This window comes from Lonchura striata, chromosome 4 (assembly GCF_046129695.1).
Source record: "Lonchura striata isolate bLonStr1 chromosome 4, bLonStr1.mat, whole genome shotgun sequence".
In the NCBI taxonomy this organism is placed as follows: Eukaryota; Metazoa; Chordata; class Aves; order Passeriformes; family Estrildidae; genus Lonchura; species Lonchura striata.
In genome coordinates this window covers 64,820,288-64,839,205 of record NC_134606.1, presented here as the reverse complement: position 1 = coordinate 64,839,205, position 18,918 = coordinate 64,820,288, and the positions used below count along the sequence as shown (strand labels likewise).

General features: G+C 36.7%; 1 protein-coding gene across 4 annotated transcripts in view; it reads left to right on the top strand.

Annotated features, from left to right (window-relative positions):
- The window catches only part of GAB1 (GRB2 associated binding protein 1), a 96,345-nt gene extending 82,934 nt beyond the window's left edge, over window positions 1-13,411 (top strand). For 2 of the 4 annotated variants that reach the window (XM_021526504.2, XM_077783028.1), the window contains exons 7-11: window positions 5,908-5,997; window positions 7,704-7,797; window positions 8,136-8,259; window positions 11,187-11,309; window positions 11,513-13,411. In XM_021526504.2, the coding sequence (XP_021382179.1) occupies window positions 5,908-5,997; window positions 7,704-7,797; window positions 8,136-8,259; window positions 11,187-11,309; window positions 11,513-11,671 (590 nt within the window). In that variant the 3' untranslated portion in view covers window positions 11,672-13,411. Of the gene's footprint in view, window positions 1-5,907; window positions 5,998-7,703; window positions 7,798-8,135; window positions 8,260-10,497; window positions 10,588-11,186; window positions 11,310-11,512 lie in introns of those variants that run through there. The other 2 variants (XM_021526507.2, XM_077783029.1) reach the window with 2 other exon arrangements.
- Window positions 13,412-18,918: the final 5,507 nt, after the last annotated feature.

Below are 18,918 nucleotides of genomic sequence, written 5' to 3'. Positions count from 1 at the left end.
CAGCATTTGTGATGATGGGAACAGACAGTTCTTTTAAAATAATAATAATAATAATTAGGAACTGTCAACATTTCAGTGTTGATTCTGCTATTGATCAATGATTCTACACTATCATCATTGTCTTGCATGTTCTTTAATGAAGGTTCAGTTGTGTTCTGAGGCTTTAGGACAAGGAGGCATTGAAAATATGAGAATGGTGATTTCTGTCTGCAGCAAGGACTGAACTAAAAATCTGTTAAAAAATAAACTGTAACTTTTGTGATGACTTTTCTGAACAGAAGTATTGTTCATTTGGCTTTTAAGAAAACCATGCATTTTATCTTCTATTCTCTCCTGGAAAGAGAATACACCCCTTGTTCATTCCATTTAGGAATTAAAAAAAAATAGGCTTTTGGGGGATGTTTTGGTGCTTCCTCAGAGTTTGTAAAGCAAGTTGAGTACAAATTTATTGATTTCTTTTTCTTTTTTGATCTTCCACAAACTCCCATTTAGCTGAAAATTAGACTTCCACCATGCCTATACTAAATTACTTGTACAAGTCTAGTTTTCACTTAATGGCTTTGAATAACTCCTCGCTGTGATGTACCAGTTCTGAATTTGCAGCTGTGATTTGTCTTCTAAAACTTTGAAACAACGAATAATTTCAATAAAGATTTCATTTGGATGGCTGCATCACAGCTGCAGAGGAAGCTGTGCTTTGCTGGACACAATGGTTGTAAAAAAATTAAACATGCCAGTTTTCTAAAGACAAACTGCAGTACTTATTCTAATACTAGTGCTGGGAATGATTAAGTTTAGGGATTAGGGCTAGGGATTTTTTCTTTTTTAGGTAATTTTAAACTGCAAAGATATGAGGCAGAGCAGGAACAAGAGAACGTGGGTAATAATGCCCTATTTTTAATTATCTACATAAAATATTTCTCTTCTTTGCTGTGCCCTTATCACTTTTTTCAAAAAAAAACATAGTTTTTAATGCAGATATTGTCATGCTATTCCATTACTTTGTAATAGGCTTAAGGTTAATCTTTAGTTTTCCAGTGAATAATTTAAATTTTGTTATTTTTTCTGTGTTTTATTTTTGAAGTCTTTTGGGCTTCACGAATCTTTGTGCAGCCTTAAACTGCTCATCCATAAACACTCCAGAACACTGTACATGTTTTAAAACAGTGTTTGTTATTGCCTGTTTTCAGTTCATCATGCTTTGGGGGCTTTTAAAATACAGTTGTGTAGAGTTACTTAAATTAGAGTAGTTAAATAGTATTTTGATGATTAATAGCTTTGGTATTCACTGAGTAGTTTTATAACATTTGCCATTCTTTGAATACTTTTATAGCATTTGCCAAATATTTTAGAAATACCAGTGAATGTTAGCTGTCAGATCCAGTTTTTCCAATTCATTCTTAATTTCTGTAGCATTCAAAGTCCCAGTTCACTGTAAAAAGTTATTTTGAGGGGATAAAGATGTCTGAGAAGACTGAAGAGCAGCTCTTTATATGACTGCATTTTGTTTTTCATAATACTGAAGAATAAGTTGATTTCAATTTGTTTTTATTGTCTTAAAGAGACCATAGTTACCAGCATCCATATCTTATCCCCAGTCAGCACAAAACATATTATTGATATTCCTATTTGTTGGTGATATTAGCATGGAAATCCATTTGAACGTTGTATAACTAAATACATGTTTCTCATTACAAGTATCTTGGCAGGAAACAGTCTTACAAAAACAGAGATGAAAAAGCAAATTCAGGATATTTGTAGAGCTCTGTGTTGAAGACCATGTACTTGGGAATCAGGTTCACTTGGGTGAGGAAGAGGAAGAGAAGAAAAGCAGGAATTTACTCTGCAGAATTGAAAACCAAATAATAAATTATTTGGGAGCAAGACAGTGAATTTCAGCCTTGTTTTTTGAGGAAAAGTCTACAGTGATTCTGAGTACAGGAATTCTTGGACCTCTGCAAATTTCAGTTTCATCTAATTACAAAGGAAAGGGAGCAAGATATGTATTTTCTTGATGGAAACAAGGAACTGTGGTTAGTTATTTCTCTCTGAAAGTACTTTTGTGTGGATGCAGAGCACTTAGGTGGCTGGTTTCTCCTTTTGCTCCCCCCTTCCTCTATCCCAAGCACAGCACTGCTCTAGCATTCCTACATATGATCTCCTTGTCTCATCAGGATTAGTCCTGTTGGCCAGGAAATAAATAATGCATTTCTCAGATTTTATGTTACATTAGTATATTTACCTTAAAAATTTAAGCCCTAAATAGCTGGTATTTAAATGGAAGAGTTGGCCTCTTTTGTGAGGATATTTGCAATTTCCTGATGTGAAATCCCTTGCCAGCAAGCCATGGAGCAAGCATCCAGTCAGGAAAGAAGTGTCCTTAATAGAAATCATGTTTAGTTCTGGTGTTTCAAGGCAATAGTCTGAGAACAAATAAATCTCTTCAGCATTATGTCCTCAAAACGAAAAACATTAGGACCCATCTACATTGATGCAGGAATTTACTGGAGTGGGACTTCCTCTCCCCCAGTATTATATTCCAAGTGTTCTATGGAAAACAACAAGAGCCAATGTAAAAACTAAAAAGGATTTTTCAGTTTAAACCATTGTTTTGAAACAAGCTCAAGCATGTCAAATGGACTCTTCTCCTGGTGACTTCGCAGACAAAGGCAGCATTGACTTGCCCCAAATGTCAGGAGCAGAATTCGTGAATCTGAGTGTGCTACAGTGCCACAGCCATAATCGCCTGCTCTGCCTGGCAGTTTGTACAAGCAGCCATTTGTTAGAAAAATAGACTTCACTAGTGATTTTTCAGCTCAGAGTGCCCTTGTGCAGTCTGATAGAGCCTGCAGAAGCTGAGCTTTTGTCTCCTGGCTGTGGCATTTTGCATTTCACAGGTGGTGACTTGATAGAACAGTAAAAACATCTAATTTTCACTTCTTGTTTGGTTGCTTTCACTTGACATAATTTATTTGGGTTTGGTTTTTGTTTTTCCCTGTGTAGGTTTGCATCCAGTGGTGTTGCAACATTTATTTCCTTTTCAGTTAGAAAAAAAATTAAATTGCATAAATGAATTTTTTTTTTAACCCAGATTTATCTTTCCCAGAAGATGTGTGTAAGTTAGAAGTATTATTGTTCTTTAGATGAGGTAAATCTGGCCTGTGCAAACCACAGGAAATGTGTTCCTCAGTATTGCTGGTGTTGGAATGCTGTATGGAGCCAGGCTCTCCACAGAGCCCTACTGTCACTACACTGATTTGACAAACAGCCCTGTGACACTTTAGTGAGTATTTGTGGATAGAACAGATGTGGGAGACCAGCCTGTTGTACAGGTGGGAAACACTTTCCCCTCTATATTTTAATCAGTTTGTTGCTTTTCAGAGATACAGGCACATGCTCCTGGGGAAAATTGTCTTTTGAAAGCAGTAAGGGATATTATTAAGGGCTTTCAGTGCCTTGTCTCGTGTCACTTTATCTTCTTAAATGAGCAAAAACAGGGTGAAAGCATTCTGCAGTTACACAAATAGGTAAGCTCAGATTCGTGATTTTGATCCTGCCCTTCTCTTTTCCTTTGCCTGGTGTCAGAGCTTTCCTGTTGCACAGTGTAAGCTCCTCAACAGAGATTAGGCCTTTGGGTTTTTTGTTTTGTAGGGAGGAAAAAGAAAACACTCTGGACAAATATTTTAATTCTCTGTGACACATTAAATGGGAAGAATTGCATTATCCTGGCTGGTTGGTAGCAGCAAGCTGGTTTGCCACCAAATTTATTGCGATTGAACAGTCTTCCAGCAGCAAGAGATAAAAACTCAGTTTTGTACGTTCCTGTCCAATGTAGAAGTATTAAAGGGACCGGTACTTATTTATTTAGCTCTTCTGAAAATCTGAGTGGTTGTAAGTACTAAATTAAGTGTGAAGCAGACAGTTACATAATATCCACACTTTACAAATGGGGCTAATCCCAGTTCAGAAAGGTTGGCTGTGCTTGACCATGTAGCATCATTACCAGAAGGAGAAATAATGAATTCTTTGAGTTCCTTGAGCTTAGCTCTGTATTATGGGTTTCAGGCACTTCAATCTGTTTGGTTATAAGAGCAGAGGTTATTAAGTGCATGCTGCTTAAATAATTTGACTCTGTTACCTCTGCTACTTTTCTCTCTGTGCTTACAATCCGTTCTTCTACGTGAGTGCATATTAATTTGAGTTGTATTGGGCCAGATTTCTTTTAAATCAGATTATAAAACTGTGAAATACAAAATTATGATCAGGAAATGGTATTCAGCATCAGATTGTCCTTAATAAAAAGTTTTTGGATTTGAACTTCTACATTTGTTCCATCAGTTTGAAGATCCTGGTCTTTTTAATTAGGCAGGCTTTTATCAGAGAGTTATAGGCAAGGACTTAAAAATACTGGATCAGCTCAGAATTGAGTACACCAACATGATGGTTCGTGCTTTTTACTTGGCTCTAGTCAGAAATACTTCATGTTCTACTTCACAGTCTGTCTTTGGTCAGTATTGCCCAACTGTTCCCCCGTTTCATCAGTACATTGAGGCATTTTTTTGGAGCATCTGATTTTGAAATTGGGAAAGAACTGTCCGTGTAAAAAACATTTCATGTCCTTTACTTTTTAAGGAAGTTGCTATGCAGCACTACTAATGAATAAATAAATTTTATCTTATCTGCATGGTCTCTCAGAAGCACTGTGTAGAAGTTAAGATACAGTACAAAACCTCTGTGTTTACCTTACTTGTTGTTACTTGATTATTCCCAATACTTCAGTGATAACAGTAATAGAGCACTTCATATGCAAAACCCCTGGGGTAGAGATTTGCAAACTTCTGGTGTTTGTTGCCAAGTTTATTCTTTACAAAGCATTCTCACCCATTGCTGGGAGTACCACACCTGAGTCTGTACCAGTCCTTTTCCATTTTGTGCTGTAGGGCAGCTTTCTAACATAACCAGACTTAAACTTTTCATTTGGTTTATTCATATGGCTTCTTGGTGTACCACTTGAAGGCAATTGCCTTTTTTAATATTAACACTTTGTCAGATAGACTTTAATGAAAGCTTAGGGCTACTACACATTATTGATCATATTTATTTAAAATAGACTGCATGACCTGGAACATTTGCATAGTTTGGTCAAGTTGGCTAAAGAAAATCCTTGTTTTTGAAGGGGATATGTGTTACTGTCTGTAGGGAGATGATTGGTATTTTCATGCTATGGTCATTTCTGGTGGAGGTTGGATTGTGCCTTGGTTGGGGGGCAGTATGAAGGCTGGAAATTTAGGAAGAAAATCCTACTGTGTCTGCAGGGTCGGAGTGGTGGGGTTTGGTACAGACAGATGGAGGGAGACCGCTAGGGAGCAAGTTTAACAAATACACTGTTAAAAAAGATTCTCGGGGCATCTCAAGTGGGGGATGCACATTGGGTGGAAGACCTCCCAAGAGCACCATAGGAGTGGAGACTCCCAAGAATCATTATTTCCAAAGAAATGTTGTGACTAAGGAGGATTTAATTTCTCTGAGGGTACTTCAACTTGTATCTGAAACATGACTCTTCTCCTTTCATACTAAATATACCTCAAATATGTATTTTTTTTAATCAAACCAGTTAGTAGTAATGATCATTTACAATATTTGTTGATGCACTTTTTAGCCTTTTTGTACAGGTTTTACGTTTGCCTCCAATATATTTATTACTTGCATGCAGTGTTTTCTTTGTTTCTGGTTTGGTGCTTAAGCCCTTAGTGTGAGCCCCAGCTAGACTTCAAAATCGCCTTCAGCAACTTGCTAATGCTTGTGGCATTAACCTTTCTGCAGGGGGTTGTGATGTTTATTTATAAAATTCCAGTTTTCCACTTACAAATAGAATATTATTAAGAGAGTCTTCTTTTTGCCAATTAGGTCAAAGTCCTAAAATTTTAAGACCTAAACCACATGGTTTAGAGCGAACTGATTCACAAACCATAGGTGACTTTACAACAAGAAGAAAGGGTATGTACTTTAGCACTGTATGTATATGGAGCTTTATAAAAATAAGTGAACCAAAAATTAAGAAAATTGTACTTTTAGAATAACTCTGGCATATTCTTTTCTGCTATAGTCTAAGGTCATGAATGCATTTTCCATGCCAAGCAACTAGTTTCCTGTATAAGGAATTAAAGATTTTCTGGCTTGAACAGTGCATGGAAACTTTTCTTTGATATTAACATGAATGTTCTGATCTCTTAAGTTGTAGCTGTTCATATTTTGTATATTTATTTAGAGGGAAGTATATAATAACTTGTAAATTGTATATAGTAACTTGTAAGCTACTTGAAACTTTTGTTACGCAATAACCTGAAATCACAATTCACTTAGGTCTCTTGAAATGAAGCAAAATACTGATATTCTGATCATACACTAGTACAGACATCTATTTATGCACCTTAAAGAGGATTGCAATTAATTTGATGGGCTTTATTGAAGATGCTGAGTTTGTGCCTTACATAGTCACAAGAAGTAGAGAAAATTATGAACAACATTAAAAATCTCAGAAAAATATCACTAATTACCTTTGGGTTTTGAAGTCCATTGCAACAGGATGAAGTACTTCTGCTGTTCTTGGTGGGCTTTGGACAAAGTCCTGGCTCTGTCTGCTGCAGCAGTACCTTGCCCACTGTTTATTCCTGCCAGGTTGTCTCAGACCTTTACAGAGGACCTGAGCCAATCTGATCAATTTTTGTGTCAGTCGTGCTTTAATATCATCTTGCCTATGTCGCATTCAGTTCTGTCATTATGTGCCTGACACTTGATCTTAGTGAACCTGCCAAGAGGCAGAAAACTCATGGTGAGTGTGGGCACAAGGAGAGAAAGGGCTGTTTTTATGATGATATTGCATTCTGTTTTCTAAAAACAGCTTTAGGGAGAATAAAGTTGACAGCAGTTTGACTCTGTGATTTTTTTTTTTTCCAAAAGCCTTTTTATACTTAGGTTTTTTTCTAATGTTTAGGAGGGGTGAGACGTATAAGCTGGAGGGAGGGATAAAGTGTGTCTTGCTAACAGCCTACTCATGGTTCTGTTCTGAAAATGGAGTTTTAAAATGGCACTTTTTTTGAGAGCAGTGTTATCTGTCGTGAGTGGCACTTTGCTCTGCTGGACTGTGGATGAGCTCTGAAGTGAGCCAGGCTCCTCCTGCTGTTTGCTCACTTTTGCAGACCTTAGTCTTAGCTGCAGGTTCTGCCCACTTGTGGAGCTATGAAACCTCACCAGTAAGGGCACAAGTACACAGCGAGGGCAGAGTTTGCATATTAACAGCTGGCTCTGAACCAAGAAAAGTCCCCAGAGCTGGTTCTGCTGAAACAGCCCATCAGCCCTGCCTTGGCTTGCCAGCTCAACAAGTCATCAAGGCAGAATGAGGACAGAACATGATGTTGCCACTTTCAAAACAGAATTACTACCTAAGCTGCAAAATTCTGAAGTTGCAGTGGGTTTTTTAAATTTTATATTTTAATTTTTTAATTGATGTTTCCTCTCATTACCTGAAAAGATTAAAAACATAAGTTAATATATCATGTCTTTCTGAAAATTGAAGTGTCTCCCTTTCCTTACTAGTATTTACTATTTGAAAGATAGAGTTTTTTTCTGTATTTAGGCTGTGAAAAGCTATTAAAGTTGTTTAGAAAAGTTCTGTGCTTTACAGTTGTCTGTTTCTTACATAGCAAAACCAGCTCCACTAGAAATAAAACCTCTGCCTGAGTGGGAAGAATTACAAGCTCCAGTTAGATCTCCTATCACCAGAAGCTTTGCACGAGAGTAAGTTTCTTGGATTTTCCACATTCAGATTAATCATTTTGGTGACAGAAGTGTTAATAAATGTGTGTACATCTGTATCATATCTTTAGCTTGTTTGTTGCTTGAAGTTTCCCTTGGAAGAGTGTGAGTCTGTGTGTGTGTTTGTCCATTGAAATAAACTGTGTCTGTGTGAAATTTTGTTTTGTGATATTAAATATAAGGGACTGTGTATAACCAAAAAATGTGACACTAGTAAACTTGAATGAAAATTTCAGCTCTAACATGCTTATTTTTGTTGTTTACCAGGAGGTTTAAGATATTGCAGATGTATTGTTTGTAAAATAATTCCTGGTAATTAGCTCCTCCAGGTTTCCCGTGTCTCCCAGACCGGATTCAGTTCATAGCACAACTTCCAGCAGTGACTCGCACGACAGTGAAGAGAATTATGTATCCATGAACCCAAATCAGTCCACTGACGACCCAGTATGTAAAATCTTCGTCTTAACTACTCTCTTCCTGTGCAGTCCTTACTTTTAAATCATGCAAACACACATCCTTCACTCAGAATCACTCCCTTTATACTTCTACAGAATCAACAGAATCATAAAAAAATCTCCATAGCAAAGCTGTAATTTTGGCAGGATTTCACTGAAGAAGTTAAGAGCATAAAGGAAATGGTTGATACATACCTATTATATAAAACAGTATACAACATGACTTTTTTCTCCTTCTTTCCTAGAATCTGTCCCCTCTTTGTAATTTCTTGTAATTTCTGAATACCAGTTCAGTATTATGACATGAAGGGAAGTAAACTGTCCTAGGACCTCTGAGACATGCTTAAACTGTATTAAAAAGACATCTTCCAGGAAATGTAGAAGGAACGGAGGAAAAAGCTATTGATACTTGTTGTATACATTCTACAAAAACTGAACCATGTGTATGTTAAGTGTCTTTCAAAGAAGATAGAAGGAGTCTTTGTGTATTGAGTGTCTGTATTTTTTTCCCCTTTGGGGGAGAATTTTCTCAGATAATGAAGCTTCAGATACTTAGCATGGAGTGCAGCTAGTTAGGAAAAGTTAATGATGCACACTGTGGTTTTTCTTTGGTGAGGGGAAGGAGAGAGAGAAAAAGACCCAATAGCAGTAGTTTTAAGGAAGACAAAAGCAGTAGACCTAGGCCTAAACTAAAATGTGGTTTAGAATATGCATAAAACACCAGAGGAAACCTGTATCTTCAGCTATGCTTTTTGTCTAGTGTAGAATCATGGACCAGTTTGGATTGAAAGGGACCTTAAAGATCATCTTGTTCCAACCTCCCATGCCATGGGCAGGGACAGTCTACTAGACTGGGTTGTTTAAAGCCCCATGCAGTCAGTTCAGTGCACTCATATGTTTGGGTTCTTAGTAGGGGATACAGCAGTATTTTTCATCTTTAAATCATTTATGTATGACCTCCTTTGGGGAGGGTCTGTCTAGCACCCTTTTTGTTCTGTTTGTGTGTCTGCCTTCTTATATGGCATATGCTGGCCCAGCTCACTGCCCCTGGACTCTCCTCTCGCAATGCTGTTCACTTTCCTGTCCCGTGCTGCTCTGGATCCCCTCCCAGTCTCCTCCAGTGTCCCTGCCCAGCAGCTCACCACTGCTGCCTCTGGATGCTACATCCCAGGTCCCCCTTGTGCCATTCCCTGTGGGAGCGGGCGGGATGCAGGCTCCAGAGCCTGCGAAGTGCCCCAAGCTGTACCTTGTGCCGTGCCTGTTGTGCTTCCCAGGGGAAAAGCACTGAGCACGGGGGAACTGCTGATGTTAAATCTTAGCTCCTCTCTTGCAAGGGCCATTGGTAAGTAACGGGTGATGTCCCATTTCACAGGTGCGTCCCATATTACACCAGAGATTAGCCCCAAAGTACCCAAAGTTTCCCTGCACAGAATCGCAGTTCAACCCAGGTGTTTCTGTTGATTCTTAAGGCTGTTCCAGGGGCTTAACTTCCATACCAAGATGGTACAATTAATGCTCCAGCTCATTAATATCCTCTGTTTGCTTGCACCAGTCCTATTTTAAGGTTATTCTACAAATTTCCTTTCTGTTTCATTTGCGTGTATTTAAAGTATCTGTTTTCTAATGCATATGTTCTGCCTGCCTAGTTTGTTTGAAATAAGAGATTATTTTTTTGTTTAATGAGTAACAGCTTTTTAAATTTATGCTGGAAACATTGAGAAAGAATCCAATTTTTTTATGTTTAATACACAGAAATTTGTTCTGAGAATTTGAGAAACAAAAATGAACTTCATATCAGTTGTTTGTGTTTGTCCATGTTACCACTTAATGTTAAAAGAGTTGGACAGTAGAGATATAATGGATAACTTAAATTTTAAAAGTCCGGTCCATTTGGCCTTAGCCCATAAAATATTTTATTTCCTAAAGAACCAGAACATTTCCAGCTTTCTCACAGACTTCGTTTTCAAATTTGACTTTTTTGAGAATTTTTACTTGTTCCAACTCTATCTTAGCAAGGAGTCCGTATTTTTTAATCTTTTTCTGTCATCAGCTTTGAAGCATCTTGTTTGTACATGTCATACTTATGTTATATTTAATAAAATCAGCAATATTCTGCTTTTTCTTTCAAGTTGCTCTCAGCCTTACCCCTCTGTCTTTCCTTCTGCCTTCCTCTTCATTTTTTGCTGACTGCTGCCCTCTGTCTTCCTGTTTTTTCTTTATCTTTTAGAGAAGAGTCCTTCTATTGTACTGTTCCTATAACACCTGTTAAGAGGGAGGGATCAGGCTGGGAGAGGACAGAGGAGGTGAGGTTGTAAAAGTCTGGGCTAATTGAAATTTAGGTATATATAATGCAACTTAATTTCAGGCAGCCCTACACATATTTTCCAAAATATTAATATATTAATCTTGTCAATTGAACAATACTCTTTGATTTTCACCTTAATCGTGATGACTTTTAAATGAAATGTAAAAGTTTAGATTTTAGCTTTGCCACTTCTGTAAAGCAGAAATTATTGTAGGTATTTAACAACAATTGAGGGAAATAGAAAAGTTTGTGCTTAAGTAATGCTAAATTTGAGATATAGTAACTACATTTAAAAAGAATAAAACTTGATCTGTTCTTTTTTCATTATATGAAGAGGTCATTAAGTGGAAAGCACAGATGGGTTTGGTGGCAGCCTTAAATTCGGGAGGGTGGTTTTCAGTTTTTTTCCTCCCACTGGGTTTTTACTCTGTCCCATTTTTGACATAGAATGTATTCCTTTGCCATACAGGGTCAATGAAATTTGCATGATTTAAGTGATTGCAAGAGTCTCAGTAATTTCCTTATTTTGGCAGTTTATAGTAAGCATATTTGATAATGTGGACCACTAGTTTGTACATTTGTAGATGAAGTTGTTTATATTATGATTTCAGAATTTGTTTGGAAGCAATAGCCTTGATGGAGGAAGCAGCCCTATGGTAAAACCTAAAGGAGATAAACAAGTGGAATATTTAGATCTGGACCTAGATTCGGGAAAGTCTACCCCACCTCGTAAGGTAAGCAGATGTTCAGCTCTTGCTGTTGTGCCATCAGGAGTTCAAAATTGCCTTCAGTAAGATCTCTTAGTGGTCGTTTCTCAAATGATTAGTGGATAGACAGTGTTGGACCTTTCAGAGAAACCAGTGCTTGTTCTGTGTCTGGGACACCTACTTGCTTTTTTGTTGTTAATTTACTTGACCTTGTTTCTCACCGTTCCCAGAAGAAGAACAGTGGCTCAGGCAGCAGCGTGGCAGACGAGAGGGTTGATTACGTTGTGGTGGACCAGCAGAAAACGCTGGCCCTGAAGAGCACGCGAGAGGCATGGACTGATGGCAGACAGTCTACGGAGTCCGAGACACCCACGAAAAGTGTGAAGTGAAAACACTGCTTTGTCTTTGAAGAATGGAGAGAACTGAATTTTGAAGAATCACAGAACCATAATGGTAGTGTCAGCTGTACAGTACCTGATTCCCTGGGGTGGGAATCAGTTCCTCACCAAATAGGTTGGAAGCCAAGAGACACTTTGAATATATCAAAGGAACTTTAAGATCATGAATTGGCTCTGTGGTGTCTGGAAAAATCACAGCCTGTAAATAACCTGTAAAATAATATCACTTAGCTTTCAGAAAATCTTTTGTTCTGTAGTTAACACATTTGTGGTATTACAGTGTTTATGCACTTTCTCAGTTACAATGTTGGTTCAGGTATTCACAGTTAGTGTACCTTAATGTCTAATTCATCTGGAGAATTCTTTTTTCCTTACACTACTATTCCTCACAATTTTAGGTTAATTAAGCTACATGTAGATATGGAAATTAATATTTGGACTTCATTTTAACAACTCAAAATTTATTTTGCAGAAATACTTTCACAATTGAATAATCTACTTGAAATGCCAAGAGACAACTATTAGTTACATACTTGTTTATATTTAATACATACAAGATTATTTGGAAGTCTACAGGTTACCTTCCTAACAAAAAATTGCTGTGAGTTAATAATAATGAACTGTACTGGGTTTAGACCTAAAATCCTGGCTTATATGTTAGTTGTTAGTGGTGGAACTTCTATTGTATTTTATTAATGACAGTGTTCTGTGTTCAGTGGGTGAAGATTCTGCAGGGTGGGATCTTACACTTTCAAAGACTGAATAATTAAATGTCAAGTAAGCCTGCAAACCACTGATGGCATGCAGTAATATTGTGATCTCACACTTATTAACAAGAAATAACCTTTATATTATTTACAGAAGGTAGAGTATATAAATCAGGTACGTACCAAGCACTGTTGTGCTAATACACTGATCAGGTTTAGACAATGAGCTTTAGTTTTGTACTGTTTAGAAGTTCTAATGTCAGTTTTCAGTACAAGATTAATGGGACAATTTGACTTTCACTTTTTGTAGTGCTAGCAAAATACTGTGATTTTGAATTAGACATTAATTCAAATGGAAATACTATGTTTTAACACCATAGTGCCCTTCTTATGAGCTCTATTTTACTTTAATCTCCTGCTTGGCCTTATATTTAAATCCCTATGCAACTGATATTTTATATCTCTGTTTTTAAAAATTAGATAATATACCTGAATGATCCCCTTGTAAACCACTTGTTGCTCTTTCCTGGTACAGGATTTTAAACTCTGTATACTGTGATCCTTTATTTTACTATGCCGGTTCCAAATAATAATCTGCCTTTGTTTAGAAACAGTTTTTTGTTATTTGGAAGAAGATAGAATTCTTTAAATACATGAATGAGTTAGGTCTAGATAGAAAACTTACTAACACTTTTGTTTTATACAAATGTTCTCAATTAAGTGGTTGGTTTCATTTTATTGCCCAGTTGGGTTTTTTTTGTCCAGATCATTTAAAAGTTGCGTTTAAAGCTGCATTGTTTTCTGGCATGTTGGCCTTCATATTGTGCCTAATCTACCATTGGTTGTTTCTCTCCCCTAACAGACACAATTTACAGTATGTAAATTTTATTATTCTTAACAAAGGTTCTTTTAAAAATAGTAATATTTTGATGCTTTGAATGTTCATTTTAAAAAAGAAACTAAACACAGTGCATTTTGAGGTGAATTTTAAATAAATCAAGTTGTTCTGTTTTGGTGTGTAAAATGTGTAACCTGTCCTGTAAAGCAGCAAATGGATGTCAGTGTGTCTGGGAAGGTGCCTGGATACCAACCACATTTTTTCAGAATTGTAGATGTACAGCTAGAACAATTTTTAACTTGGATCTCTGATTTCAAACCGTGTGCCAAGAAGCCAAATAATGTGAATTCCCACTCTTTTGGGAGTCAGGAAAAAATCAGTCTCCTAAGCCATCCTTCTCTTGCTGAGCTTGTGGTAGAAAATGAGTTTGCTCTAAGTTTGCTGATATCAGTCCTTGATTTACAGATTACATTTACTCTTTCTTCATTTAAAATTTGGCAGGATTCACAACATTATTTGTTATTATGATTGAGAATCCACTCTTAATTTCTAGGCTTTTCCCTTTTCTTTTGTGAAGGAAAACAGGAGTTTCCACACTGTACAGACAGTGTAACATTTTCTAAGTAGCAGTCTACAAATTCTCTTTAATTAGATTTCTAAGCAGTTTTCTCCCCCATACTCCAGTATTACATTTTCCATACTGCCATGCTGTCTATGGTATGTTCAGAATCAGAGGTGTGATATTAACATTTGATGCTTCGGATATTAACTTTTGATATTAACCAGTGAAACTACAGGGGCTTCACAGTGCAGATCTGTCTCAGCTCTTGGATGGTCTAAGGATGTGAATATAAAATTGAAAATGTGGCTCCTGAAGTTGTAGGTGATAGAAAGCAAGTGGAACTGATATCAGCCCTGTGTCACTTCCAGTTACTGGCTTTGTGAGGACATTCTAGTTGGAGGCAAGCTGATGGAAACTCTAGTAGATAGTGGTGCAGAAGTAGCTTGTCAATGTTGTTTCTCAAGTGTTCTTTTTTCAAATAGGTAAGTTTTCTCTTGTTTCACTTAAACACTATATTACCAGTTGCAGATACAGTTTTCATTGCTGTATGTGTAATTATAAATTGCAAATATATATGTGCAATATGTCTTTTACAAATACACAACATCTTGCTCTTGAAAATCAGAAGAAAACTTGGAGCCTTGTACACTAAGATTGACTTGAGAGGTGATTTGATATCATTTCTTGGTGTGATCTGAGCATTTCTTTATCTGCTGAGTACCAATAGCCACACTTTTACACACTGTGATATAATCACTATTACCTCATGAAGTACAGGTGCAAACACAGCTGCTCTGTTCCACTAGAACTTTGTAATGTGACATGGAAAAAGGTGAAAATGTGGTCATTAGTTTTTTTTCTTTACTGATATTTGTATTTATGTAAAAAATAATAACCATTCATGTATGACAATTGTGACATAGTGCCACACCTAGGAGTACAGACAAATTACAGTATGGCTGTTTTGATTAAGTAGTTTACAATTTATTACTTCTTGTAGCTAATTAGGGAGTCATGGGCACCTCTGTAGCTTTTACAGTGCACTTATAAGCCAAGCAAGATTTTTATCACAGTGAAATTTAAGTTTAGCTATTACTGCAGCAGTACATTTTTGTGTGTGTGTGTGTATACATGTGTAGTATTCTTGCAAAAGTACTTTGGAAACTTAGCAGCCCCAGAGAAAAGTTCCATTCCCTCCTTAGCATTTAGTTTGTATCATGAAAAGTGAATGGATGTTTCTTTGCTCAAGGAGAAGGTACTGCCATACAATATCAGTGGGCAATTTGGACAGCAGTAGTGTCACTTCATCTGTTGAAATATTTTATACCTGTAGTTCTTAAGAAGCTCAGCACTATCCACAGATGAACTTAAATTTCGAGATTATTCTCCATATTTCCTAGATCTGCTCTTGATCTCTGTATATTGCACCTAACTGCTTCTTAAATGTTAATTTCTTGTGGTTTGTTTTATTTCTTGGGGATACTAATATGGCCATGACCACAAAAAAAAGTGTTTGTCCAGCAATTAGTGTAATAAGTGTCCCACAAAAACATCGTATTGATTGTGTGTAGATGAAACCAAATCCCAAGCAATGAGGTTTCTGGATTTTGCCCTAACTGAACAAACATTTTGAGTTCAGCTCTCAGCCTGACAAGGTGCAGAGTGGGATACAAACAAGAGGTTTTGAGAGGGTTATGAACAATATCCTTGACATTTTAAGTTTTCCAGAATATGTTTATGGTTCCACAGCCCTGATGTTAATTTTCAGTAGCAAAAGTGGGAGGAGAACAGGTATTGGATGCATGACCAGTTGAAAGGTTTTTGCCATCTCATTGTTAAGTAAACAGAACTAGACAGTTCTGGTGCCAATTATTTTCTTTCTAGATGCTCTAGAAAAGAAAATTTCCATGTTTCATTTTAAGGGGATGATCTGTTTTCTTCAGCTTTTTTATAAGAAGAAGGTTAGCTGAAGTGGACAGTTGTGTAATCTGCTGTGCACACACACAAAATCTTTAACTTTAATATATGCTAAAATGGAATAGAATAAAATCCTGTACAGTTTAGAACATAAAGCACCAAGTTGGCAAAATGGAGACTTTCAAAGTTTTCCTGCAATTATAAAGCCGGTAGTAATGTAGTAATGATCATGATTTGCTCTTGAAAATTCTCCCAGGATCTCTCATCATTGTCAAGCCTTTTCCTGGAAAGTTGTATCTGCAGTGAAATAAAAAGAAAATGTGTATCACATTTTCAGAAAGGCCAATCCTAGTAAGATTTTAATAAATGCTGTTTGAGGTCCTGGGTTTAATGTGTGTGTGGGGCTTGCACAAGGTACCCAGACAGCTTGATTGTTTCAGTCGGAAGGCCAGAAGAGGAAGAAAATATAAATATGCCTTATTTTCCCTGAATTCCTACCAGACTTCAAAATATGTACATTTTCATATTTTTATATGCTTTTTAGGGAATATACTTTAGAGGAAACAATCGCTACTTGCTTCTGTGCATTGGTGCTGTTTTTTTGCACAATTATAAACTGTGCAGACTACCTGAAGGTTTAAGGGTTTTTTCTTTCTATTTTGTGTTAAGAGGTGAAGGATGCAGGCCTGGGAGTTTAGGGATGCCTCAGACTGGCCTGCTAGTGCACCTCAGAGTCTGGAGTTAATTGCATCAAAACAGTGATTCAACCCTCTGATGATAATAATACCTATAAATCATGGTGTGTATATTTAACTATTTTTTTTAATTGATCATAATTGAAACCCAAATGCTGGAAACAAATAGTGTTCAGAGGTAAGGTCCCCAGTTAGGCACAGAGCAGCATGTGAAAAGGCATTATGTGTAACAGGGCTCAAATTCCCCAGGCACACAAATCCTTTTAGGATCTTTTGGTTTAGAATTTATATTCAAGGCACCACTCTCCTCTTTAAATAAGTGAAAGTTACAAGAACTTTTTCAAAATCAAATTTCTACTCAATTACGTAAATATAAGTTTAGAAATTGAATTTGAAAAACACACCTTGTGTTATAACTGTTTTTTTCCTCCATAAATGAAAGAAGTGATAATTCTTAAGACATTTTTGCCTTTAGTTCTACTCACTAACAGCCCAATATGAGGAAGCACAAAATAAAATTAACCCTTGAACTTTATAAAAAGAAGGAAAAAAGTAAAGAGCCACTTAGGACCAGGATTTAGCCTCTGATCTCCTCATGTGGTGCAGCTGCCCCCAATTCCAGTGCTCAGTTTAAAAGCTGGGACACAAATCCTGTGGCCAGTACCAGGGAAGCACCAACAAGCTCTGAAAAAGTGGTTTACTTTAAAACAGTATCAAGAGTTGAAGCAAAAATTTACTCTTTGAGAGTGTTGGTGGGTTTGTTTCCTCTGTGTAAAATGAATAGGATAATATTTAGGATTGTGATGCAAGTATACTCAGTGCTGCCCTTTAGGAGCTGTGCTGATGTCACTATGAATACTACTGTTCACCCCAGTTTTTTGGGTTTTGTGGTCTGTATTTTTTGTACAGCATTTGGTATACCAGGAGAAGGGCTGTCTTTAAAGTGTGGGATGAAGAATCAGAAAACGTTGGCTCCCGATAACATTTTAAGTTTAAATTTCCAATGGATAGTTCTAAGATCTTGAGATTTTCCTTTAGTAGGCGCATTGTGTATAAGGATGGAAACTTGAAATTAAGTAAGCAGTTATTGTTCTGTAAATGGAATGGTATTCTGCATTAAAAAAACAAACAAACAATTTTTTAAATTACATTATCTAAAATTATCCATTCTGTACACACAATGTCAGACTTTTCTCATAGTAATTTTTATCTCCAGCAACATAATGATCTGAATAAATGCTGTTACGTTTTCTCCAGGAAACTTAGTTCTTTGGTGAAGTCTTACTTTGATTTCCTGTGTCTTTCTGACATGAATTTTTTCCCAGCTATTCTCTTTAATTGAAGGAGGGTTGAAAACCAATTACTTTTATAAAAGCTGCTCTGTTTTTTGTAAGCAAGCAGAAGGTTTTTTTTAATGTAGCAAATCTCTGTTGTGATTCAGAATAATCACTACTGCAGAAAGGAATTCAGACGAGGTATACAAAGCAGTAACTCCAAAGCAGTGAGTATAGGCTAATACAAAAAGCATATTCATGTCTAAAACCAAAGGCTCAGGAAATACACGTGACAGAAAACAACCACAGCCCACAGCACACATGAGGGTCCACCATTTTTGCAATAAAAGCTGTGTTGGAATGCTGTGTGTCCTGTGTATTCTGATACTATAGTTACAGGTAAGTAGATACTTATCAATGTTAACTGTCAAGGTGTTTTTCAAAGTCTTTAATAGAGTATTTAAGTATCTAAACACTGTGGGGAAAATTGGCCCACATGACAACTGAGAAGAAACATAGCAGCATGAGAAAGGCAAGAAAATAATGAAAATCAGATTAAGATGCCATGGCAGAGGCATCAATGTATGAACTTTGGGTATAGAGGTAGATTGATACTTAGGTATATGTAGAATCCAACTAGAACTGTTACTGAAGGGATAAAACTGCCCATGTAGTTAAAATAGAAAAAATAAAGTATTATGTCTTGCTTAAAAAAAACAACTTCTTCAGATTTATCCCTATCTTTCACTGAAGGTCTATATCCAACTTCTTAAAGACCCTTTTTGCTCTAAGGATAACAGCAGTAGGAGGAAATCTTGATGATCTCAAAGGTCTTTTCCAACCTAGTTAATTCTGTGATTCTGTAAGTCAAGTGGCTTAACTGTTGTGCCCATACCTGGAGGTAAGTTTTCCAAAAGAGTCTTTCCTTGCCCTGTCTCGCTCTGGTTGCAATACTGTAAGGTGAGGAGTGAACTTCATTAAAGGAAACAGGGCCAGGGCAGAACCTAGTTGCTGAGATGGAGGAGAAACTGGAGTTTTGAAAATGGAATGATCTGTGTCTGTGTTTGTGCATTATTTTTTATACAAAAATTTATTTTGCATATTGAAAAAATATATATGATTGCCTTTTGGTTGAGCTTTTCAGTCATAGCAGCAAAGAAATAAAATCTAAAAGCATTTTATTAGTTCTGGGGTTTTTTTCTGTGAGGGTGCTGCTTGTTACAGAATCTCCATTCTTCGAGGATT